This window comes from Myotis myotis, unplaced genomic scaffold, assembly GCF_014108235.1.
Source record: "Myotis myotis isolate mMyoMyo1 unplaced genomic scaffold, mMyoMyo1.p scaffold_m19_p_1, whole genome shotgun sequence".
NCBI classification, from domain to species: domain Eukaryota; kingdom Metazoa; phylum Chordata; class Mammalia; order Chiroptera; family Vespertilionidae; genus Myotis; species Myotis myotis.
Window position 1 is genome coordinate 195,449,721 of NW_023416313.1, and position 26,812 is coordinate 195,476,532.

Here is a 26,812-nt window from a genome sequence, read left to right on the forward strand (position 1 = left end):
TCTTTGTGTGGATATATGCTTTTAGGTCATTTCATTTGATAAATACCAAGGAGTACAATTGCTGGTTTTTATGGTAAATATCTAACTAGATGAGAAACTGCCTAATTGTTTTCCAAAATGGCTGTACCATTTTTCATTCCCACTGGCAACGTGAGTTCTGATTTCCCCATATTCTGGTTTGCCTTTGATATTATCTGTCTTTTAAATTTTAGCCTTTCTGGTGACATAGTGGTATCTCATTGTGGTTTAAAGGGCACTTCTCTAATGACTAATGATTTATGTATTTGAGAGTTTCTCCATGCGCTTATTTGACATTTTTACACTTCTTTTTTGAAGTGTAGGTTCAGTTTTTTTATTGCCCATTTTTAATTTTTTGTGTCATTTTATTATTGAGTTGTTAGACTTATTTATACAATATTCTAGAAATCAGTCCTTTGATAGATAAGTGATTTGCAAATATTTTCTCCCAGTCGGTGGCTTTTCTTTTTATTTTCTCCATGTTGTCTTTCAGATAACAAATGTTATTAATTTGATGAAATCCAATTTGTCAGTATTTTTCTTTTATGGATTATTCTTTTGTGTTATATCTAAGAAATCTTTATCTAACCCAAGGTCACAAGAATTTCTATTTTCTAGAAATGTAATAGTTTAACATACTTTAGGTCTATGATCCATTTCAAGTTAATGTTTGTACATGGTATAAGGCAAGAATTGAGGTTCATTTTTTTATTTTGATTGCTGGGATATCCCACTATCAATATTCTTTTGATAGTGGGATATCCAGTTATTCTAGCACCATTTGTTGAAAAGATTCAACATTGAATGACTTTGATGTCTGTTGAAAATCAGTTGACCTCATGTATGTGGGTTTATTTCTGGGCTTTCATGTTCTATTGATCTATGTGTCTATTCTTTCACCAAGGTGACAGTCTTGGTTGCTATAGCTTTATAGCGAGTCTTGAAATCAGGTAGCGTACGTTCTACAACTTAGTTCTTTTTCAGGTTTGATTTGGGTCTTTCGCATTTATATTTTAATCTTAGAGTCAGCTTGTCAGTATCTACAAAGGTCTGTTGGAATTTTGAGTGTGATTGCATTTATTCTGTAAATCAATTTGGCGAGAATTGACCTCTTAACTATATTGACTGTACTAATCCAGGAACGTAAAATGTCTTTGTATTTATTTTTTATCTCTTTAAAATTTCTCTCAGCGGTGTTTGGTAATCTTCGTGTACAGGTCTTGCTTATAAATTGTTAAATGTATCCCTACGTAGTTTATGTTTTTTGATGCTTTTGTAAATAGTATTATTGGTATAAAGCATTGGGGTTTTCAGTTTAGTTTTTCTTAAAATTTTCTCCTTCTAGGATTTTAAATAAGCTCAATAAAGCATTCTGAGTAAGCTGATTAATTTTAGAGGCTTATGATTGGAATTCTAGTTGCCTACGTAAATGTTCTTTCCCTTATCAGTTATTTTTTAATGGAATTACCTAAAGACTACGTTAGCAGGTTGAACATTTCCTGTAGGTGGCTGAGATATTTTGAAATATTAAGTTCAAAAGTTGAGCCCTTATTAAAAGACAGAACATTGTAAGGAGGAATGCCCAAGAAGTTCTACAAATGGATGTTTTTCACTCCTATTTGGTTATATCAGATAGAGGTCTCTTAGTATCAAGTTGTTCAGGTCAACTCAAGCTCTGGGGAGTCTAAGGGAGCCAGTGGCACCTGTGGTCAGGCCTAAGGACACCGGCACTGGCAGGGCTGGCAGGCCCCAAGAGTGCCTCTTCTTCTCACCCCAACTCCACTCGGCTGCTTCTCTCAAACCCACCTCCCCAGAATTACAAGTCCCACCAACTGGGAAGAGCCTGAAGGGCTTTATTAGCCCCAATTCCACATTCCAGAGGGATGGACTGCAGGTTGTGTTCCTGGTCCTCGTAATGAATGATGGCTGGAGGGCAGGGTTATGGGGTGCAAAGTGGCCGCTGCTAGCCGGCCTGATCGGTAGACCCTCTGAAGTAATCCGCCGCCATCGGCAGTAATGCTCAGTGTCTTATGACGAAACTGGAAATGACCAGGAGTTCCACATATGGAGACAAATGTAAATTTTCTCTGATTTAAATGTTAATCAGCTTTCAGTGTCTTAATGACCACCACCTCCCCCCCCCCCCCCCCCCCGCCTTTGTTTCTCATTGTGTAGATGGCTTTGGAAGATTCGGAACAGAAACATAATCGTTTACATTCCATTTTCACGGAGCTAGAAGACTTGTCAGTGATTTTTGAAACAGATGACTTAGCACAGTCCATACAAGAGTTAAGCCGACAGGTAGCAGCTTTACAGCAAAACATCATGGAGAGCCTCCCACAGATTCAGCGGATGGCCGATGTGAGTTGTCACCATGGAGATGTGACTTCTTATTTTTAATTTATGTTTCATTGGGTACATTAGAGTTATACTGCCAATCAACTACTAATTATAGGAAGACACACTGATCTGGTACTGTTTGTTTTTCATTTGTGTTCTTATTTCTTGAATTATATTTTATTTGACTTTGCAACCTCTAGTGCAACTACAACAAAAAATCTTATCCACCTTCTGAGTCTAGAAGTGGACTCTTTAAAGGGAAGAATCCTGATCAAATAAGCCCAGTGTTTTCTCTTTGTCTGAGAGGAGATATTGTTGAGGTAAAAGATTAGCAAAGAGGTAATTAAAACAGATAACCTCCCAAGTCTTCACCAATAGCAAATATTTATTGAGGGACTGCTAGATGCCAGCCACTGGATTTTTAAATAACTTTATTTATTTTAGCTTGAAACATAATGCGGTATTTATTTAAGGATTAAGTACCATAGCAAAAGCAGGAACAGTTAGTCTTAATTATTTATCTTTTGTTTCTCAATTACATTCCCTACATGATACGTAACTTCAGGGAATAATAATATTAAATGTTCTTAGCAATGCATATTCCAAGGGTTTTAAATGCTTCTACAATTTTTTATGGAAATTATCCTAAAATACATTGTATACTTTTATGTACCTTTTTAAATATAAGGTGCAGATAATAATATCAATATAATTTAACTTTTCCTTATAATTTGGATATATCACTATAAAGTTATTATACTTACTGCTTTACTTGTTTATAGCTATGTTTGTCCTATATTGAGTGGCTCCAAACTGCTATAATTTCAAACCCTCAGTCTGTTTCTATGTAGCTGTTTCTATCCCCTTCACTATTAGCTGAATTTTTTATTGCTACAGTATATCAGCCTTGAGATCTAAAGAAAAGGTCTGAAGGCCCTCTTAGAGTGTGAGTGGACTTCAAAATGTGGGCTTTATTTATAGCACATATCTCAGCATTTTCACTTTAAAATTCTTGGCCACGTTCTAGAGGTTGACCTTGATAAGAGAATAACCCTGGACAAATGACTATTGTTTAAATTAATCTGAGTCAGTTATGAAGTAGTTCGGGAGTCCTTGACTGGCAACAGCTCGTTAGGGGATGGCAGGAAAACCCTGACCCTTTCCCAGCTCCTTGTCTGTTCGGTTCCCAGGGTGACTTTATCATTCGACTTGAAGTGGTGGGAATTCACAAAATGCTAGGCCCACTTGTATTCAAGTGTTTAAACACATTCCAAAGATAAACCTAAAGAGATGATAGATCATGGAGGATTTGCTTAAAAATTAATTCAGATGTGTACCACAGACGTGCCCCCAACTTACCATCGTTTCACTTAAGATTTTTTGAGTTTGCGATGGTGTGAAAGGGATACACATTCAGCAGAAACCATACCTCGGGTTTTGAATTTTGACCTTTTCCCAGCTAGCAATATGCAGTAAGATTCTCTCTTGTGATGCTGGGCCGTGGCAGTGCCCGCCCCTCCCAGTCAGCTTCCCTATAGTGTTAGATACTTTTGCCCAGCTGTAGGCTCCTGTAGGTGTTCTGAGCATGGTTAAGGCTCAGTCGACTCTGATGTTTAGTAGGTTAGGTGTATTAAACGCATCTTCAACTTAATGATATTTTCAATTTACAGTGGGTTTATCAGAGCATGAACTCATCATAAGTCAAGAAGCGTCTGCTCTTTTGCTCCCTCGGTATAAGTAATTGAAAATTGACTTTATGAGGATCTTTAGCCCAACACTGTGTGAGCCATGCTTTGTAGTGTGGTATGTTATTAGTAGAATAACATTTTTTATTGAAAGCAATCAACATTATCTGAGTAGCACCTGTTTAGTTTTTAAGGGCTATTTAAGTGGCAAACATATTTTGGTTAAATATCAGAATACAATGAATGGCAATAAATTGTGTCGTATAGATTATTAACCTACAGCATATACTGCATGAGTGTTTTTGTTTCTGAAACTCTAGGATGTGGTTGCTATTGAAACTGAGTTAAAATCAATGGAGAAAAGAGTTTCAAAAATCAAAGCTATTCTCTTATCAAAAGAAATATTTGATTTTTCACCAGAAGAACATCTCAAGCATGGGGAGGTAAGCATGGATCCTTATTTAAAGTATTTTCTCAGACCACTCATTATGTTTAGATATGTAATAAAAAGTATTTAGTCTTGCTAGGGTAATGGCACAATAAATTTGAAAGAGATATTGTGAATGACTATAAAAATCATGTTTTAAATCACATAGTACTATCTATATGAAGATACTTTCGCTATAGGTTATTTTTTTACTTAATTGCTTCTAAAAACTTCAAAGTTTGGAAGTTTTGCTTTCACGTAAACCATCGTTGTTTAATAGTCCCATTAGCTTGACACTCTAAGTCTGGAGAGCTGAGTTTCAGCCCCAGCTATGCTCCTTCCTGGCTCTGTGACTACGAGCTGTTAGTTAGCGTTTCTGGGATTGTCTTTCAGATCTGCACGCTGGGGCATTGCAGTGATTGCGTGGGCACTTCCAATGTACGTAGAGCCCCGAGCACTCAGTGGTTAGGAGCTTCTGCTTGGGGTCAGGCAGCCTGGGTCTCATCCCAGCCCTGCTCTTGACAATCTGACCTCGGCTCCGTCTTCTAACTTCTGTGACCCAGTTTCTTCACCTGTGAAATGGCAGGTCTGATAGCTACTTCCCAGGGCAGTTGTGAGGATCCAGTGAAATGATGCATATGAAGTCCTTTGCAAAGTGAATAATCTCTTCTCATTAATTATGTAAATCCACGTTTCTATGGGTCAGGTGTCATGAAAGCAAAGTAATTACACCTTTGGGACGTATCCCTTTTGACAGGACAGTTCTGTTAATTCATAAGCATTTTTTGAGGACTCACTCTGTGGGGAGGCCCGTGCTAGGTGCGGCTGCTATGACAGTGAGTACGTGCTGTGCCTGCTGTTACACCGCTCACTGCCTGGTAACAGTTCACAAAGCAAAACAACAGTTCTACGGGGGGTGGGTGTGAGGGGGAGAGAAGGAGGGAAAGGGTTGTCTACTTGCATAATTTAGAGCTAGGAAGTGACTCTTGCCCCAGGCATTTTTTTCCTAAGAACTTTAACTACCAGATCAAAAGTAGTATAATAAACCTTTTCAATCTGAGGTAAGGAAATGTTTTAAAAATCAGAACTATGGAGAATAAATTATACACTATTATAATTTTGAACTAGTGGCCCAGTGCACAAATTCGCGTATGGGTGGGGTCTAGTCAATTGGGGGTGGGGCCAGTGGGGGAAGGGCTGCGGGCAGTTGGCCATCCAGCCCTACCCTCTGAACTCCTGGTCAAACTCCCGGTCGAGGGGACAATTTTTATTTTAGCCTCTTATTATATAGGATAATTGGACTTTGCAGTGGCCATAGTTTTCACGTGTGAAACATGTTATCTGATATAATTAAGGTCATACTTGAAAATATACATCCTATGAAGAAAACCATTGCTGAAATAATGTCTTACCAAGTGGAACTGAGGTTACCCCAGACGGGAATGAAACCCCTGCCTGTATTTCAGCGGACGACTCAGCTTTTACAAGATATAAAGCTGTTGGAAAATGTGACTCAGGAACAAAATGAGTTATTAAAGGTGAGTAGTTTACGAGGACAGCCAGCTTATTGGGTGAGCAAATTCAGCAGAAACTGGTTTTGTTTTCAGTCTCAGAGGTTGGGTAGATCAAATTCCCATGACGGGAAGGTGCTGCCTGGGTTGATCTCTTTGGCCTCTTCCTGTGCCTTTACCCATTTGATGTAGAGTGTATATCTTCTTGCTCAGATGGGGCTAAGGTCATTTTCTCAGCTCTTACTCTGGTTGAAGCATAGTTATAGTCTATTTCATTCCATTCTCCAGTTATTGAAGACCTGTGTGGATAAGATGCCGTGGGAAGAGATTAAACTTGAACAAAGCGCTTGCAATCTCATGAGGCCGACAGACTCATGCAGTAGTCATCCCCATATTAATCTCTTCTCATTGTAGTCACTTTCCTATTCATCACCTTATTTTATTCTCAAGCATTTGATACGTCTTATTTTTACCTATAAGGAGACTAGTGTCAGAAGGTAGACGACTCGCTTAAAGAACGCCGAGTTAGTTTGTGTAGGGATTCAATTGTGCACAAATGGAGACAAGAACTTGAGTTTCTAGATTCCGGTCTCTTCCTTCTAACAGATGACCTCTTTCAGTCTCTCCCTAGAAGTTCCTTTTTCCCCCTTACATTTGGTTTGAGTTCCCGTCTCAAGTCAGGCATCATCATTAGACAGAAATTGCATTTCACTTTGGTTTGTATTCCTACAGCAACAGCCACTCTCACAAGAACAGAAAGTTGCTAAAGAGCCTTAAATCCCACACACTTTTTTCAACCCCCTTGGTAGGATCCCCTTCTCCTGCGTTTCCTGATTATGGATGAGTCAGCGGTAGTTGGGGGAAAGGTTTATTTTCCCTTTCCCCCAACTACTGCCTGATTGTAGGAATAAAACTGCTATTTTTTTTCTCACTCTTAAATTTCATTCACATTTAGGTAGTCCTTCTGTGTTCCCCTAAGATTTTAAGGGCACTGTAATCTCTAGATTGAGACTTAACTCCTCTAGTCTCTCTGGCTTGGCTACTGATTTGCTGACGTTATTTCCTAGCATCCCCAGGGAGAAGATCTGGCAGTCAATGTACTATTTTTTTTTAATCCTCTCTGAGGATATGTTTACTGAGTTGAGAGAGAGAAAAAACAGCAATGAGAGAGAGAAACATTGATCAGTTGCCTCCTATATGCTCCCTGTCTGGGGGGATAGAACCTGCAACGTAGGTATATACCTTGACTGCGAATCGACCCCACAACCTTTTGGGACAACGCTGCCATCAACCGAGCCACTTGGCCAGGACTCAATATACTATTTTTTAATAATATAAATAGAAGAAACCAGAACAATATATAAGATTTTTAAATTTGTTTATTTATTGCTTTTGAGAGAGAGGGAGAAACATCAATTTGTTGTCCCACTTATTTATACACTAGTGACCCGGTGCACGAAATTCCTGTACTTGGGGGGGGGGGCCCCCAGCCTGGCCTGTGCCTTGTCACAATGCGGGAGCCCTGCAGTCCATCACCCCAAAGATGTAGGCCTCCATGAGCCTCACGTCCCCGGGGGCGGGGATGTGAGCCTTAAGCAAGTCCCCGATGCTGCAAGTCCCCGCCCACCTGTGCCTGCTGCGCATGCAGCCTCCTGGCTTATTGGTCGTTATGCTTGAGAGTGTCATGACCTTTAGCTCTTCATTATATAGATTCATTGGTTGCTTCTTGTATGTGCCCTGACCGGGGACTGAACCTGCAGCCATGGTGTATCAGGACGACACTCTAACCAACGGAGCCACCCGGCCAGGAGATATATAAAATTTGATCTATTACTTTTAATTTTCTGTGCTTCTTGGTCTCCTGGTCAGTAAAAGAAAATAACAGTCCTAACTGTGCTCGAAAGTGGCTTCTTCAAAAGATGAAAGAGAGGGAAATAGAAGACAAAATTATATTTTATGTCAAGTTAGGGATCAAACTGTGCTGCTAAAATTTTCCACCTTACTGTGTTGGTGGAAATCAGATGTCATCTCATAATTCAAAGCTAAGGAAGCCAGTGAGAATGAAAAGCATTAGAATACGGTCCATTTATTTTAATTCCTACTTTAGATATTGGAAGTGCCCTCGTTGTGGAAAACGAGACAAATTACTTTGGGGGTGAGTAATGGATGTTGCTTATTAGAGAGGGCTGGGGAACAGGTGTGTGCAGTGAACATAGTTATTCATTTCCAGCCTGCAGCTAAACGTATGGTTAAATATTAAAGAAAATACAAGGAAGAATGCTGTGTGGGCCTGAAACTTTGTAGTTTAAAGGACATGTTGCTTCATTGTGGAGCATACCAAGGAAATTCTAGACTTGCTTTTGAAGTCCATTTCTTCACTTCATCATACTTTGATCATAGTATTTATGATCAGCTTCAGGCTCTACTGCTCACTTAACACTAGATTCCAAGTATTGTTCTGGTTAGTTTTGCTATATTCTGCCAACTCACAGACTGCTCTCGAACCCTCAACCTTTTACTCATAAAATGTGCCTTACTGATCCCAGTGGATACCCGGTGAGGGTGTGGCTGGAATGGGAAAACTTTGTTGTGTCTCACATTACATGCCCTTTCTACTCTGATTCAGTAATGTCACCTTTCTGTGAGGAAAACCTCGCATGAAAAATGTATTTAAGTGGCATATGCAACTACCAATAATTTTATAAAATTTAGCAACTTTTTATTAGCCTCCATAAAATGCTTTCCAGAATAAGCCCAGTAAACGAAATACTTAAGAGCAAGGGTGTGCCCGATATCTATAAAGCATGAAAGTCAGGTGGCAGCTTTGCCAATGTTGTCCTCTATATTTAGGCTACCATTTCTTTCTTTTCTTATTTTAAAATATATTTTTATTGATTTCATAGAGGAAGGGAGAGAGAGATAGAAACATCAATGATGAGAGAGAATCATTGATTGGCTGCCTTCTGCACACCCCACAATGGAGATCGAGCCCACAACCCAGGCATGTACCCTGACCAGGAATCAAACCATGACCTCCTGGTTCATAGGTTGATGTTCAACCACTGACCCACACCGGCTGGGCTAGGCTACTATTTCTTATTGAAATCTGTCTGGGTGCATATTTGCTTTAATTGATTGGAACTTGTGATGGGACTGGGCATTGGAAGCAGTCCATTGATCTCTTCCTTAGATGTGACAAAGGTTCTTTTTGGGATTTATTTTATAGATAGCCATAAAACAGACTAATGAATGTGATGAGGAAATAGACCACTTGAAAGAGATCTTAAATAATTATTCAGCTGAGCTCTCCCCTGAAGATATGTCACCAGACCAGGCTGCCAGTGTGCCACAAGTACAGGTATGTTTCTTCCATTCATTCTACAACCATTTGCTCAGCTGTTGGTGTCTAGAAGCCTTTGTGATAGTACAAGCCTTTTTCCTACGTTTCTCTTCCAATTGAAGGTGTTTTTGGAGTGTGTTTACTTTCCATTCCTCTTTTATAAAATAGGTGAAAATAATTATCAGGTGTCCCAGTCCTCAACTTGGTGCAAATTGACCTGAATTTGCTCTGATACCGAAAAAGCTCATGTAACACAGGATGTTTGGACAACCTGACTTTCCGGCTAGCTTTCTGGGGTAGGGGTCACGCGGTGTGGGCTGACCTTCAGAGGTCAAGACCAGGTTGCTGCTGTAATGAGGAGCTCCATGTACTAAGCAGTACTTCCTATGCCATAGATACCAATGTCAGGGGGACCCAGTTTCAAGGGTTTGCATGTTGACCCTCTACTGTAGGGGTTTTTCCATTTTAGTTTTTGAATCAGAACTTCTATTAAGAAAAAAAACAAAACACCTGATTGTATGGCAAGGATTGTAGAGAGCTGTTTTTTTCCCCCCCGCCATCAAGTTTGGGCAATTGCTGTGGTATCCAAAGCCAGGTTGCACCACTTGCTAGCTTAGCTGTGAGACCGAGGGCACATTACTTAACCTCACAGGTGAACCTGAGGAATCCAGGTGACACAGCTGCTAAGTAATGAACGTAGTAAGGCAGACCCAATATAACAAAGACTCAATATTGTAAAAATGTCAAATTTCCCTTCACATTCAAAAATTTGAGCCCCCCACCCCAATGAGGCTGAATTTATGTTGTATCTACCAAAATAGAAGTTAAAGCTCAGAAATGTAAAAAAATATTTGGTTAGTTATTTTAAAATAACAATAATAAACCCATTCCATATTAATAGAAATAACAGTTTTATAGAAGGAATTATATTTTCCAGAAAAAAAAATGCAGAGAGGGGAATGACAGAACTGTACAGCTTTGCAAATCTCTTTAAGGTCTGGCTGGCCAGGTTCTCATCTGCTTCTGCATTCCATCCACTGAGCTCTGTGGTTTTCTTTAAAGCATATAAAACAATCCAACCTCTCAAGACATGTGCATAGAAAGGGGAATGTTTTAATGACCCTTCTGAATAAGTGTCGATATTCTTTGAAACTACACTAACCTCCAACAGCCAGAAGTTACTCACAAGTTTGGAATCAGACGCCATTCAGTGAACTCTCCGTATCTGACCTGGTCTGTCTTGTGCAGGGCGGGGCAAAAGTAGATTCACAGTTGTGAGTACGTGAAACACAGAGTTTATTCTTGTATTATTATTTATTAATTATTGTATTATTTTCCATGCAAACAACTGTGAACCCACCTTTGCCCCACCCCATACTTTGAATGGATCTTTCCACCATGAGTGAGTTTATGACATCACGTGTGGTCATTTGGATAATATTGCTTCACTAGTTGTGCAGTCTGACTGAATGTTGACATATTTCAGTAATTAATACTAAAACTTTTACATTTATTAGCATCTATCTCTTTAGAAAATTTTTTTAGTATTTACATAATAAGTATGGTTGACCAACTGTTTTCTTTTCAAGAAAAAATAGTGTTTTATGAAAAAAAAATTAGCAGTTCAGCTCAAAACTCAAATAATCACACGAGTGCTTCTCCTCAGCCCTCACACTTTGTTATGTAGCGGAAATGCTGTAAGCATGCTTCCCACTTTGTCACAGAATATTAAAAATACAGACAGTCCTCGGGCTGCATCGGACTCGACGTACGTTGTTTCATGGTTACGTCGCCATCTCCCATTTATTTATTAAAAAAAAAAAAAAGCTCCGTCATTTCGACATGTGCATATGTGCGTTATGTTTCTTATTATTTATTTACCACAAGTAAAGGTCAGGAATTGTTATTTTTCTTTTACATTTCTTTTACTGTTTCACTTCATTACTGCTGTGTATGTGCTCCACGTGAGTGACGTAGGTGCTTATGTAGGTGGGTTCCAACTTATGGCGAAAATTGCATTATATCGGGCCATAGAAATGGATCTCTGACATAACCCAAGGACCTACTGTGCACAGTCTTTACCAAGGGTATTCTTAAGTGAAACTGGGTTTTTTTTATATAGTTAAGTATGACAGTGAAGACTCTATAACAACTACTAAAATAGCTATTGTTCCTCCTGATTCATGTAAGATGCCGTAGTTTTACCCACTATTGCTTTTGCAATGAAAAATCACACAGTGAAAAGTATAAACACAGCGAAAAAGGCGAATACCATTTTAGTATTATTGTAAAAATGACCTTGTCCCCATGGAGTGTAGACCCGCGGGGACTGCGGACGCCACACTGAGGCGGCTGCTCAGTGCCTCCCGCGCCTCCACGCACGGGCTCTGCAGGCGCTGGTCCTCCACGTCTGTCATCTGATGGCTGTGGTACGTTCGCCGGTAGGCACTGTTCCCATGAGGTTTAGTGTTTACTCCGATTTAATTCAGTTCTCATATCACAAGTTTACCTTCAGACAGAATGAGGTGTTGGGGTTGGGATGTGTGCAGGAGTGGGGCAGCCATGGCGGCTGGTGTCAGGAGGGCCGCGTCTGTGGACCTCAGAACTCTCGCTTACAGGTGTGGACACATGCAGTTTCTCTGTCCGCAAAATAATGAGTGATTCTACGAATACCTGGAGGGAGGGAGGGAGGGAGGGAAGGAAGGAGGGAGGGAAGGAAGGAGGGAGGGAGGGAAGGAAGGAGGGAGGGAGGGGAGGAGGGAGGGAGGAAGGGAGGGAGGGAGGAAGAGGGGCTTAACGAATACATACGAAACAAAATTCAAATGCATGAAGGTTTGTAAAAAAGGAGCAGGATGTCTTATGACGCAGCACTTACTGCAAAGCTCAGGCAGGCAGTGATGGCTTTCAGGGGTGCTAGAGAGGAGGATGTCGGACTAGATGACACCGCTGTTCTTCCACGTATATAATTCTATAATCCTCATAGACAGACAGTGGGCATCTCATTTTACCATGTATAAGATGTGTAATCCCACACAGCCATCATACAAAGTCTTAAAGTGCCGTTACTAGACTCGGAATCGCCTGTCATTCCCATAGTGAGTTCCACTTCGCAGTACCTTTATTAATTCCCATTGGGTAGGAAGCTTTGGCCGTGAGGAAAAGTAAATGAATTCAGTAAAGAAGGCTTCAAAGGCAACAGTAAACATGTGAGGTTTCTAACCTTGTTTTCTCTCAGTGGTTCCCAAATGTTAGTCTGCTCACGGGCCTCCTGGGTGCTTGGGAAAGTGCAGGTTCCCGGGCCCTGACCCTGTGGACTGTGGCCAGTGAGTCCTGTGGCCACTAGAGCCCTGGCTTCCAACCACGGGCACACATCACAGTCACTCATGGAGCTTGTCACACGTTTCTGAGCCTCCAGAAATTGATTGACAAGGTCTAAGGTGAGGCCAGCGCATTCTATAAGCCTCCCCAGGTCGTTGGGAAACGCAGCCAGGATGCAGAACTAGTCTGTTCCGGGAGCAGCTTCTGGCTCTGCAAACCAACATTACAGACAAATCCTCACCCCCTGTGCCCACGGAAGCAGGCGCCTGCGGGCACGCCCAGCCTCTGACATCCTCAAGCAGTGCACTCTCTCTGCACAGGGAGAAGTCGAAGGCATTGAGAAGCAGATTATGAGTCTAGACCAGAAAAAAGAAGACCTGCTGGCGGACTTAAAGGCTGCCGTACTCAACCTTCACCGGCATTTACAGCAGGAACAGCAAGAATTAGAGAAAGGCAAGGAAATGCTGTCCGCAGGAGCATCAGAAGACGAAGGCATGGCCGAGAGGGATGTGTCTGAGTGGAAGGTGGGTATGACTGTCATTAATGCTGGTCCCTCGTTCCATAAGAGCTTCACATGGGTAGTCGTTTGCACCCGGAACACCTGTGGCATCTGGGCCTATGGCCAATTGGAGAGGAATTTTAGAAAGTCGAGCTACTCCATGTGAATCTATGTCTTCAGGGGGCATCTCTTCTGGGCTCCACAGAATTCTTATGCCCGAGTTCCTTATGGAGCTGCTGATGAAGTTCCACAGGCAGGTGGGTGGGGGCCACCCTTTGAATCCCTTCTTACTAAACAGCCCATTGCAGACTCCAAAAGGAGGCCAGCACCTCTCCCAGCCCACCCTGAGTCCACGGCAGGGAAGCACATTTTTGAATTGTTTGGTAAGGAGCCACAGAGGACGAGGCCAACGACAGGGAGATGAGATTTGACTGAGTCATGGTGTGGGTCTGGAGTTGCCAGACCCAGAGGGCTACGCGTGTAGGTGGGCATCTTGAATAAAGCGAACTGTTGAATGAGCTTGGCCGCAAGTGTCCGTGCCCTGCCTTGCAGTTGAACCGAAGAGGCTCCCTGCCGGTCCTGCCAGCCGTCAAGGAAGAGGCGGAAGAGAGCTCCCCGAAGAGCGAGGTAAGGACAGTGAGTCTCTCGTCAAATTTTGTGAGAACCGAAATCTTCTACCAGAAGGTCAATGGGAAGATCTCAAAATGAAAGGGAACATAGAGATTTTTTAAATTAATGCCTGCATTTTATAAGGGGGATTGAAGTAGTTCTCTTCTGTTATTAACGTTGTTTAAGTGCCTCTACCCCTACTTCCCGCCAGCGTGGGATAAATGTGATTCGGACGCTCTTGGTGGCGGAAGGGAGATGAGGTTCTTTGTCGTATCCTGACTCCTGAGTACTTTGTCTGAAGTTTGGAGAGAGTGCTGTGTGGTTGCTACTCCTGCTGTGCCTTTCAGAACTTTATTTGTTCATACTTGACAACAGCATCACCAAGGACAGGAAGAGATGTGTTAGCAACTAATACGGATCCTCACTAGAGCATTCGAACTGGTTGAACGAGACATTTGCAGTTGTCTTTCCTGATTCCAATTTCTATTTCATACCCTAAAAACTAAAGTTATAATGGATCTGGTGCCAAAAGAAAAAAATCACAGAAATTTATATTTTTTGTCTCACATGCAACGACCAGTCATTTCCCTGCTCATTTCATAGATTGTTAAATAGCTCCATTGTCACACGGAACAACCAGTTTCCCTGTAGCACCGCCCCGACTCAGGGAGCTGAGTACAGATGTGCTCTGCTCCGACCACCAGACAGTCTCAGAATAAAGGGGGACCAGGGCCAAGAAGAGCCTGCATGTCAGTATGGCTCTCATGTGAGACCTGTGTTGGCTTTGAGCTAATATGCTGATAACAGTCACCGTTTGTGTTTGACCACAACAGCAAACATTCACGTTCATCAGGCTGTTATATTACAGCTAGCATTTAAGGTTACATTTAACAAAGGGGAGTAAATTCCTAAAGCAGTTTTAATGTGAGCTGACTCCCACCTTTTTTTAATCCTCACCCAAGGATATGTTTTTTATTGATGTTTTTAGAGAGGAAGGGAGAGAGACAGAGAGAGAAGCATCAGTCAGTTGCCTCCCATATGCACTAAGACCAGGGATTGAATTAGCAACCTAGATATGTGCCCTGACCAGGAATTGAACCCGCAACCTTTTGGTTCACAGGATGACATTCTGTCCAACTGAGCCACCCGATCAGGGCTGACTCCCAACTTCTTGGAGTATTTTTTAGGCTTTAGGGAGCGCAACCCCATTTGGAGACATAGGATGTAGTGAGCCAGAAAAAGAGATGAAAAATAGGGGAGAGGTGGAATGAAGGCTGCAGTTATCCCGCGTGGCCAGCGATGCTTTGTACAAAAGGGATGAGTAGGATGCTGGTTATAATGGTAGGAAATCACTTCCCTGTGCTGATCCATTGATTACCGTGTTAGAGCGGAGATAAAGCGAAGCCATCTTCTGGGTCTTGGTCTTTCCTCTGGAAGCATGACAAGGACGGGGAGGAAGATACAGCATCCTCGTCCTCTGGAACGATCATTCAGGTAATGGTGGGCGTGGCACACGATGGGGATGTGGCACACGATGGGGACGGGGAGGCAGGGGTGAGAAGGTGAGACGTCAAGGGAAAGAGCTTCTTGTCTGGAAGAATGCTTAGGGAGGGAGCCTGCTTGGGCTGGAAATCGAAAGCCTGTCACCATTACCTCTGCACAAATGCAAAGACCACCAAGTCCTTCCTTATCACTTGCATTTCTATTTTACACTCAGTGATGAAAGGAGAGTATTTTTCTGAGGAAATCTCCGTATGTGGCAGTCCAAACTAACAAAACAGAAATCTCTGAGGAGCACCACAAAAGTTCACCCTAGTGTTTCAGAGTGTTTAACACGCCTCTCTTTGGGGAGTAGCTGGGGGAGGGGTCTCCGCATAATCCTTTTCTTGAACAAAGTAGGGTATGAGATAAATGAATGAATTGGAGTTTTTTTGTTCCTACTGACCACCTAAATCTCCTCCAATCTCTCAGAACAGAGGGTACATGCCCTCACTTTAGAAAATCATAAGCTGACATAAACACAGTGCTTTTCCCTTGTTCCTGAAACGTGCCTCATCCTTATGATCCATACACCTGCCCGCTCCTGCCTCCTGCCCAGGGCTAACCCCTCCCCCAGGTCCAGCCAGTCCTTTCATTTCATTGGTCCAGGGCTCTGCTTGTTACCTGCATCTCTAGTCTCTGCCTTTATTTTTGCCATCAGCATATTCCAGGCAATTATTACTGCCTCTGTAGGCTTTGGGAGTAACCTTCTCCTTGGGCGACAGCCCCTCCAGCCCTTTTTCCTAATACGTCTTACACAGTACTGATGGCTTTTCATAAAACCATCAACAATCTGCAGTGAACTTTCATGACTCTGATTATCTACTGAATAAAATGCAAACTTCTTAGCCTGGCATTCCAGACTTTTCATGATCCCGACGTACCTTTCAATTTTTACCTTTAGTTAAAAGTTTAACCAGGCCAGCTAAGCCAAGCTTTACCTGTAGCTCTTGGTTCATACCTTTTTAACGGCAGTGACTGTTTTTAGTACAAGGAACTGAAAAGTAACATTTTTGTTAGGAACTGTTGGATGCTTTATGCTGTGTGTCATTGTTTAATCATCACAAGCATGAGTGAGGTAGACTGTATTCCCATTTTAAAAATGAAGTAAATGAGACTCAGTGTCCAGGTTAACTTGTCCAAGATCATACAGCTTATAAGTAGCGCAGTCAAGCTTGGTGGGTGACAATGCCCATACTCTTTCCACCACATTATGTTAATTATTTGTGTAGGTGCCATTTTCCCATTTTGCATCCTCGGTTAACCTACTAAGTGAAAGTGCTGGATTCATTTAAAATGTGATACACATTATCAAACTTCCTTTGAGAAAGACTATATCAATTTTATTCCTACCCAGAGTGCCCGGAAGTGCCTCTTTCCTGTCCCTGGGCTGAAAATGAATTTTTTTTTTTAAATCCTCACTCGAGGATATTTTCCATTGATTTTTTAGAGAGAGTGGAAGGGAGCGGGAGAGACAGAGTGAGAAACATCGATGTGAGAGAGACACACTGATTGGTTGCCTTCCATACGTGCCCCATCCAGAGCCAGGGATTGAGCCTGCACCACAGTATGTGCCTGCACCACAGTATGGTACCTGGGACCCTCAGTCCTCGGGCCAACACTCTATCCACTGAGCAAAACTGGCTCAGGCAATAATGAATATTTTTAATCTTGGCCAAACTTAGCTAGTAGTTTAAATTTATATTCTTAGGAGCCTTGAATATCTCTTTAGGTGCTTATAGGCTTTTGTGTTATTTTGTGAATTGTTTATTCATGGCATTTGACTGGTTTTCTGTGGAGGGGCTGATGTTTTTCATTATTGATTTACCAGAGTTATTAATATATGAAGGATATTAACACTTTATAACATATTAATATATGAAGGATACTACCCAATCTATTATTTCTCTTTAAACATAGATTGTGGTACACATTATTTTTGTTGTTAATACTTACATTCTTTTCCTTTATTGCCACGCTTTAAAACTCCTTCCCTACTCTTAACATTAGAAAAAGATTCACTCATATTTTCTTCAAGCATTTTTATGGTATAACTTTTACATTAAATATTAGAATTCATTGTTCAGAGTGAGACAGGATCTAGTTAATATATTTCATGAAATGCCTGGGTAGTTCTTCCCAAGTTTAAAAATACATCTTTTCTCCCATTAGTCGAAATGTGGCCTTTATCACCTAATCTCCTTTCATTTCAATTCTCATAATAATCCACTGAAGGGCATACTTCTCTGGATTCCATATGTGCTCCTCATAAACCAGAGAGCTTTGGAGAACTGAGGTCTTTCCAATAAAGACAAACCTGAGGAAGGTGATTGCTTTCCTAATGACCAAACTTTTCTCCGGAGTGCACCTCACTTCTCCGGACATTTTTGCAAGCGGGCGATTTGTCAAATGAGCAGGTTCGGGAAGAGTGGCTTGCGTGGCCACAGAACAGGACCTTTTCCGGACCTCGGATGCTTTTCTTCACAGGAGGCAGCTGGGAAAATCAGCACGTGTGATAGTTCCGCGGCACAGGTTCTTGCAGCAGGCTCACTAAACCCTGAGCAAGGCCCAGCGTTTTCCCCGAGCCCCCACCAAACGGAAGGGGTAAGTCCCTGTTGGTCACAAGCCTGCTGCTCAGGGAGCCGAGCACCTCGCGATGACAAGCTTCTGTGTTTGGCGATACTCTGCGTGTGTTGTCAAGCCGGAGAACTGGAAGGTTTGCCATCAGATGTTCACATGGGAAGTGAGCATGACACTCGCCCACCCTTTGTCAGGGTGAACTAACCTCTCCACTAACAGCCACTTCTTTCTCCTGTAGACATTCCTTATGGGGGCCGTGAAAGTGGACAAGAGCTAATATTGATTAACAACTGCCCATTACATAAGAGGCATTTATATTTGCTGATTAATCCTCAGATTAAAAGGTAGATTAATACCTACCATAAGTTTACAAATGAGGAAATCAAAATTTAGGGATTAAAAGTACGTCTGGGAGGTGGAGAATAAGGAATCAGACCCAGAATATTCCCATTGGCTTTCCTAATTTGCATATTTAGTTCTGACAGATGTGAAACCAAGGTAGGGGGTTGGCCTCACTAAATAAAACGCCACCTCCCTGCCCCAGCAGCGTGTCTAGTAGCTGTGCAAGCGCAGTTAGGTATTGCGCATTAGCCAGGCAATTTGGCGTTTTATGAAGAGTGTGTGTGTGTGTGTGTGTATTGAACGGGGAGACATGCATATGATTTTTAGAATTGACTGTAAAGGAGTAAGTAATAAATTTAAAGGGTTGGTACTCAGGCATGAAATATGCATAGCTGCAGCCAATAAAAAAGAGCTTATATTTTAACCCAGCGGTTCTCAACCTGTGGGTCATGACCCCTTTGGCGGTCGAACGACCCTTTCACAGGGGTCGCCTAAAACCATCCTGCATATCAGATATTTACATTACGATTCATAACAGTAGCAAAATTACAGTTATGAAAAAAAAATTACAGTTATGAAGTAGCAACAAAAATAATTTTATGGTTGGGGCCACAACATGAGGAACTGTATTTAAAGAGCCAGAAGGTTGAGAACCACTGTTTTAACCGGATGCTGTTACTTAGTGATGTGCTGATGCAGAAATCAAGCAGTATGACCTTCACTGAGAGGCTAACTGGGATACCAGAGGGTGGGGCTGAATTATGTCCAGAATATGGACTTGTAGGCTCTAAGGCATAATGAAAGCAGGGATTGAATCCTGGTTCTACTTACTAGTTGGGTGACCGTTGGCAATTTCTGTGACCCGTCTGACTCTCAGTTGCCCCTTCTGTACATTGGGAATCATAGGGGCTTGTGGTGTGCCATGCTGAGGCGCATCACACGGAGCTCGGTCGCCTGGCGCATCATAATCCAATGAAGGACTAGATATGACTAATTTACAGCGATGCTATAGAGATGATGTGACTATCACATGAAATACTCGTGATAATACTTTTTACTCCCCCAAGATGTATTATCATAAAACATTCATTTAAATCTCTGCTTTTAGAGTCTGGGGCTGTCATTTAGCAGGGGTGCTACTGATGTTGAGCAGGGGTGCTATTGTGGGAAAATCTGTGGGCTCAGACCTAAGAGGTCACAGAGCTGTGTGACCTTGGGCAAGCACCTGACCTGTGGGCCTGAGCTCCTCAGAAGCAACGTGTGTGAACTGACCAAACGTTAAACGCACTCGGGCTCCTTTGACTATAAAAAGAGGCGGATGAAGCGATTGCTGGCAGGTTCCCCAGGGCACCTTCAGCTATTGACGCTCTATGGTTGCAAATATTCTTTTTCTCTTCCATTTACCTTTGTATTTTTTTTTTCAGGTTCAAATAACTAGCAAATAAAGCCCAGATTAGTTATTGAGCTTCCTGTTTCCTCATGAATTCAGTGCATTAGTGAGAAAGCAAAGGAACTAAATCTTGTCTTTTTAAAAATGTGTGTGGCATAGGACGGGCACTCAAATAACATTTTTAAATAATTAAGGAAGGTCCATTTGTTACACAATATTAACAAAATGTTAATTTTAGCAGATTGTTATCCCTGGTAACAAAAAGAGGATCCCCAAATCTTTGCCAGTAAGACAAAAGCAATATCTAAACGCCAGAAAACAATCAGATGACTAGAAATTGATGTCTGGCAGTAAAATCACACTACTGTTGTTGTTTTTTTAAATGAGAATTAAAAAAGAAATATAAAACAGGCCACGCCATGAATAGAGCTGACTGTGTATGAACTGCAGGGAAAACAAGGGGAACACTTCTAAATTAAGAAGGTGATTCTTGCTCTGGCCAGTGTTGTGTTAAGTGGTTAGAGCAGCCGTGGGCAAACTACGGCCCACGGTCCGTCCTGTTTGAAATGAATAAAACTGAAAAAAAAAAAAAAAAAAAAAGACCGTACCCTTTTATGTAATGATGTTTACTTTGAATTTATATTAGTTCACACAAACACTCCATCCATGCTTTTGTTCCGGCCCTCCGGTCCAGTTTAAGAACCCATTGTGGCCCTCGAGTCAAAAAGTTTGCCCACCCCTGGGTTAGAGCGTCAGCCCGCATACCAAAGGGTCGCAGGTTCAATTCCCGGTCAAAGGCGTATACATGGGTTGTAGGTTTGATCCCTGGCCCCTGTTGGGGCTACGTGAGAGGCAACAAATTGATGTGTCTCTCTCACATCAATGTTTCTCTCTTCTCTCTCTTTCTCTCTCTACCCCACACCCCTCCTTTCAACTATCTCTAAAAATCAATGGAAAAAATATCTTTGGGTGAGAATTTAAAAAAGTCAAAACTTTGTATTTCATCCTAAACATAATAAGATATGTATTAATCAATAATTTTGTAGAACAAAACACAAATCCTTAGTCTTACAGAAATTTTACTAGAAGGATTAATATACTCTTTGAATATTCTGGCAAAGGATGTGGGAAGAAATATCTTTCTGTATCAGATCATCTTTTACCTCCAAATTGGAAATATCTGTTATGGAATTATTAGAATTTTTCATCTGCTACCTACCAGTAGAAGAAATTTTTCTACTGGATCAACAAGTAACCTTGTTGTTTCAGTATGAAAAGAACACATCACACTTTTTTTATACTCTACTATAAGCATCTGGTCCTTAACTCAATAATATTTGAGTATCTCTAGAACGTGAAAGTTAGTTTTAGGGATTCCCTCTGAAGAGTAGGAGAAAAGTTTCCAGGTTACCTCACTGAAGCTCATGACTAGACTCAAGCTATGTTTAATACAAGGATAGATGAGTAATGGCACGTATGTTGGGGGTGGAGGGAGCTACACTATTTTACAATCTAGTGAACTACCTGAGAAGACGTTAAGAGTGTGTGTATGTTTCCTTGTTCCCCTCCGGTGGGTACAGATCTCCTTGTTGTTTGAACAGAGCGCACAGCAATGCAAGCATTGCTCAATCGTGTGTCACGCAACTGTACACACCGGCCAGTTCGCTGGAGTGGCTCAGACACACACCCACACGCACACCCTCTCACGACACTCACCTGTCTCCCGGGGCCTGCGTCGCATGCACGGGGAGCCTGTTTGCGTCCTCTGTGTCCGGGAATACTGTACCTGTGTACCTGCCGATCGGCTGCTTGGAGACCTGGGCGCCGGGTCACGTGATTGTTGCTATGAGTGTGGAGGTGCCGTTTTCTTTTCTTTCTTCTGCTCTTGTGCGCGTGTGTGTATAGATATAGATATATTTTTTAAATTTTTTTATTCTCTTAACTGGGGAAATGCTGCAAGTCCACAGGTCTTTGCAAGCCCAAGTCTGAAAACTTTGGACTCCTGACTTTTCACTGCTGGATTATCTGTGGCTTTATCTTAGGGTGCCACACCTCCTATCAAGGCTGCGGCCCTGGGCTTTTCTGTCGAGCAAGGAGCTTTGCATTCCCCGGCGGAGAACCCTAGTCCCGAGCCTGCTGAGGTCCTCCATGCCTGCAAGACCCAGGTGGCCGAGCTGGAGCTGTGGCTGCACCAAGCCAACGTGGCATTCGAGCCGGAAACATTAAACGCAGACATGCAGCAGGTGGTGGAACAGCAGCTGGTAGGGTGCCAGGTAAGGCTGATGGGTTGGAGTTCAGGGCTTGCCTCCTCCCCAGTCACCTCGTGTCTTTGCCAGTTTCTCTTAAAGCGACAGTGTGTTTCTTTCTGTTACTCTGATCACTGCATCTATCTTGGCCTCAACTTTCTGTTCTCAGGGCAACTATTTGAAATGATTAATGTGAACAGAGTATTTGGGGGGACAGTGGTAGTGGATGAGAGCGCAGAACCCAGAGTCCACATTTTTAAAAAAGATATATATTTTATTGATTTTTTACAGAGAGGAAGGGAGAGGGATAGAGAGCCAGAAACATCAATGAGAGAGAAACATTGATCAGCTGCCTCTTGCATGCCCCCCACTGGGGACGTGCCCACAACCAAGGTACATGTCCTTGACTGGAATCGAACCCGGGACCCTTGAGTCTGCAGGCTGACGCTCTATCCACTGAGCCAAGCCGGTCTGGCAAGAGTCCACATTTTTGAGGAAGTGAACTTGTCACCTCATGTTCTTCATATGCAGGTTATCTCTTAGGACTTTGCCAGGATTAAATGAGATCAGGTATAGAAACCAGTGTCTGGTGTAGAAAGGATATAAAAAGTGTTTAATAAATGCTGTCCTTTTTATTCGGATTAGTAAGTTCTTTGAAATTTCATTCATCAGAAACGAAACTGAAAATCCTGATTCGCAAGGTTGCAGATCCAGCAGAAAAGGGCTTTGCTGCCCTTCGTTATGACCACTCCTGCTGCTCCCGGGAGGGGCAGGGGTATACACCTCCTTGCCTGTCGTCACTTGAGTAACATTTGCAGGCTCAGCCTAAAGGTGGGGAATCCCTGTCTGTATCCCTCCCGGGAGGGACTACAATGATGATTTCGCAGCAGCATAATTGAGTACGCCTCCCCCAATGGTGCTTAGACCAGCCTTGGGCCGACGTCTCTGCCTGATCGGCTCATTTGTCTATCGCGGTGGTCCCCAGGGATCAGGACGTCCTCTCAGAGGACCCCCTATTACCTGCCCGGTCACAGGGAGCTTGTCCAACTCAGCCTGTGAGGGGTAGCCCACCCCAGGTCCAAGTCGGACACGCCTCTCCTTTCATTCAGGCCCACAGTCTTACAATACCCAGTGCCTGCCTAGCGCCCCCACTCCCACCCCAGCAGGCAGACTGGCCTCCTTCCCTGGACAGCTAAGCACCTCTGACCCTAAATGTTAGCTCTGAGGGGTGGGTTCACTCAAATACTGTCCCAGCCGCCTGGCTTGGCTGCCGAGGCATGGGAGTCTAACTTGATCTCAGCCAAAAGTCCAGAAGCCATGGGGCCTGGGAGTCTGGAAAAGACAGTGGCCTTTCAGATGTTGAGTAGCAGCCACTTGAGGCCATCCAGGGTCAATTTGCCAATTGATTGTCCTGCTGCCTGGGTGGACCCCATACCGATTGATTTCTTGATCATCACCCAATTCCCTGCTTGGATCACTTGTGGGTTCAAGGATTTGGGGGCTGCTCAAGGAAAAGACACCACCACAAGGAGGCGGTAGTACACAAGGCGCATTATTTGGGCAGGATCTTGGTGGACTGGGAAGTCCCCCACAGCAGGAAACCTCAGAGGCATGGATGGGGTGGGGCCGCCACCCGGAAGGGGAAGAGGACCAGGAAACTCCCGGTGGATGGGGAACCCAGAGGAGTCTTGTGGGTCTAGGTAATATCTGCGAACCCTGAAGGGCAGCAGAGGCTGGGGTCTCCTGGAGCTCCTGAGTTTGTCTTAACCATGGCTAGCCGGTGTCGGGTCCAGTTTTGAGTTGGGGGCCAGTGGGATTTGAGCTAAGGGTCCTGGCCTGCTATGAATAATTAAACCTAGGGGCCATCTTTGGCTTATTTACATAACACCCTGGCCCATGTAATTAATATTGAAACATAAAAAGCCTTTCGTGTGGTCTGTAAAAAGGCTAAGTTCTCAGTGTGAAAATGTCCAAAGGACACGTGCAAACAGATTAGTCGGGAAAAATTATAGTCGGTAATTTGAGAAGAAATGTTCAGCCTTGATTATTTAAAACATGTGAATCAAAACAGCTATTGTCTTGTTCCTCCATTACATTGGCAAAAATTATATCATCCCAGAAAACCCTGGAGAAATGGCTCCACTAACGTCTGATAATTTTGTCTGTTGGTTCAGTGTTCAGGGAGGGTCAGCTGTCAGCATAAATAATGTTCATCATCTCTGACGTAATATTTTTTGACCATTACTTTACGTTTACCCTCTGAAAATAACCCCAAAAAAGGATAAAAATGTTTATGACAATATTAATTACGAAAGTGAAAAACTGGCAATAGCTTAAAAGCTTAACAGTAATCCTATTGTTAAGTGAATCATGGGTTATCAACATTTTAAAAAGCATATTTAAAGTAGCTAAGTGGAAAAACCACGCACAAAATTCTAGTACACTTTGTTTACAGCCACTCGGACATCTATGAGTTCATATTATTTCAGCTTAGAAGAGTCTATACAGGCTACAAGGAGTTTGCTTGCATGGAGGGATTATAAGGCATACGATTTGAAAATTTGTTTTAAGGCTAGTTTTTCCTTACATTTCTCTCAAAGAACTGACCTCATTCTTAGTCACACACTGAGTTTTCAGCGCAGGTGATCACAGTGCTGGACTGTGGGTCTGAATGTGCCTGCCACACTCTGTGCCCAGCGCCTGCTGCACGGTGTGCCCAGCCAGTTGGTATGACTGTTTGGGCTCCTGAGCCCCGGGGCAGGACAAACCTGATCTGTCGAAGAGGAATACAGTGATGGTGACTTACTGGGAAACTTACTTCATTCATCTATTTTTAGACCCCTGTGTAAGTTGGCCAGTTCTATCAATGACTTAGTGTTTGAGGTTTCCTCTGTAGCCTTCTTCTGGTATTTTGGAAACTTATTTGGCTTGGAAAAGAAAAGGAAAAAGAGCAAGGGAAAGAATTTTCAAAGAGTTTCGTGGAATTCTTTTTTTAAATTACTACTCAGCACTTGCATTGCAACAGAAAAAGCTTAGAAAGGTGGGAAAAAATAGTAGTCGTCACAGACAATGTATCAAGCCCTGGCCAAAGTGCAGGGGTTTAAATCTAATTCATCAAAGTGACCCCAGGAGGTAAGTTCTGTTAATAATCCCATTTTACAGATGAGTACAGGCACGCTCATGCAAAGTGAGGTGCCTTGAGTTTACCTGGCTACCAAGTGGCAGGGCTGGGATATGAACCCAGGTAGTCTAGTTCCAGTCCAGTGTCTGTGTTCTTAACCACTGTGCTATGCCGGATACATTCAGCTGTGTTTTCTAAAGTGATTATAGACTCACTTACTTTAAAGAATGACAGCTGCAATTTGGGTTGGTTTGGTTGCACCCCTATTGAAAAACACAGGCATTATGTGCAAGTCCTCCCCTCCCCCAGACACACACACCCAACGTCCCTTCCAACCTGTGTTTCTGGCACTTCTTATATACATTTAGGGAGAGAGAGTGAATCTAACTTATATGGGACTATAACACTGGTTTCAGACCAAAACCATGAATCATTAGATGATGTTATTTCCTAGGCGATGCTCACAGAGATCGAGCACAAGGTGGCCTCTCTGTTGGAGCACTGCAAGGACCAGAGCTTGGGCGACCATGGAGCCATTCAGCAGGAGGCCGAAGCACTGGCCTTGAAGCTAAAAACTGTGAAGTGCAATTTGGAAAAAGTCCAGCTGGTGCTTCAGGAGAAGTACAGCGAGGACCAGGTAAGACGTGGCTGTGCACAGACATGTGTGCAGATGTGTGGTTATGGTAGACCCATCAGGAGCGAACTCTGGGCGGAGACGCTGAAGCAACTACAGAGGCTAAGTAAGAATCGCGCCTCTTCAGACTGCAAAGGACAGTTGCACTGCCTTTTGTTATTGGTTTCATTTTGCTGTGCAGTTTTCCTATCCAGGGGGTTAGTGATGGCATTGGTTTGGTTTGGGTTGGTTTGACTGGGTTGATCTTGCTGGCAATGAGGTCTGGTGTAAGCCTTCCTCATAAAGGAAGGACACATTTCAAAGAAATTTTGTGACTCCAATGGACTGGAAAACAACATTTTTATAGATAAGATTAAAAGTTGACATCAGAAACAACCCGTTTCTAGGGTACTTTTGTTATTCATTTACAAATATTTGCATGTACTGATCACAGTATCATATAGCTAAAGTGTTCTTGTGACTTAAAAGTGTCCCGTGTTTATAAATGCAAATGTACAAAATGGGATAGGATCTTATTATGTAAGATTTGCATCTGTACTTACGAGATAGTTGTTCTTACTTGGAGGACTTTTATTCACAGAAGTAAGATGAGCTGCAGGTAGACAAGCCATATGGTTCCCCTTTCATCCTAATATATTCCTTTTTTAAAAAAAATCTACTTTTGTTGTAGACTTAGGGACATTTTAATTTATAAGTATAATACTATTTCTCTTTTTGACTTTATTTTACTTTCTTCTTAAGGAAAAAAATAGAGGTCCTGACTTTTATTTTATTTATTTATTTAATTATTGTTGAAAGTGTGACATATGTCCCCCTTTTCCCCTCATTGTCCTCTCTCAGCCCACCCCCGTCCCCCAGCCCACCTTCACCCCCCCCCCCCCCTGTTGTCTGTGTCCATTGGTTATGCTTATATGCATACAAGTTCTTTGGTTGATCTCTTACCACCCACCACCACCACCACCATCCTCCCCTGCCTTCCCTCTGAGGTTTGATGCTCTGTTCAATGCATCTATGTCTCTGGATCTATTTGTGTCCTGGCTTTTAATAATTGATTGGATGAAGGAAGTTGAAGAAATGATAAGATGGCCTCTTCATCAAGTGTAGTGGTTTTTGAAGTTGTTAGGAAATACGTACATTAAGTCCTAGTATATATTTATAATAAATAACAGAATGCAGTCATTTACTTCATTTATTTTTTTTTTAAATATATTTT

General features: G+C 42.5%; 1 protein-coding gene across 13 annotated transcripts in view; it reads left to right on the top strand.

Moving 5' to 3' along the window:
- SYNE2 (spectrin repeat containing nuclear envelope protein 2) overlaps nucleotides 1-26,812 on the top strand; it is a 301,595-nt gene that overhangs the window by 183,239 nt on the left and 91,544 nt on the right. For 12 of the 13 annotated variants that reach the window (XR_004967589.1, XM_036309562.1, XM_036309545.1 and 9 more), the window contains 10 exons: nucleotides 2,194-2,379; nucleotides 4,364-4,486; nucleotides 5,826-6,008; nucleotides 9,208-9,339; nucleotides 12,960-13,163; nucleotides 13,691-13,765; nucleotides 15,134-15,241; nucleotides 17,774-17,890; nucleotides 21,641-21,871; nucleotides 25,420-25,602. Coding sequence is in view for 12 of the 13 variants with exons in the window: in XM_036309562.1 (XP_036165455.1) it covers nucleotides 2,194-2,379; nucleotides 4,364-4,486; nucleotides 5,826-6,008; nucleotides 9,208-9,339; nucleotides 12,960-13,163; nucleotides 13,691-13,765; nucleotides 15,134-15,241; nucleotides 17,774-17,890; nucleotides 21,641-21,871; nucleotides 25,420-25,602 (1,542 nt within the window). In the remaining variant the exon portion in view is untranslated. The remainder of the gene's footprint in view (nucleotides 1-2,193; nucleotides 2,380-4,363; nucleotides 4,487-5,825; nucleotides 6,009-9,207; nucleotides 9,340-12,959; nucleotides 13,164-13,690; nucleotides 13,766-15,133; nucleotides 15,242-17,773; nucleotides 17,891-21,640; nucleotides 21,872-25,419; nucleotides 25,603-26,812) is intronic. The other variant, XM_036309605.1, reaches the window with a different exon arrangement.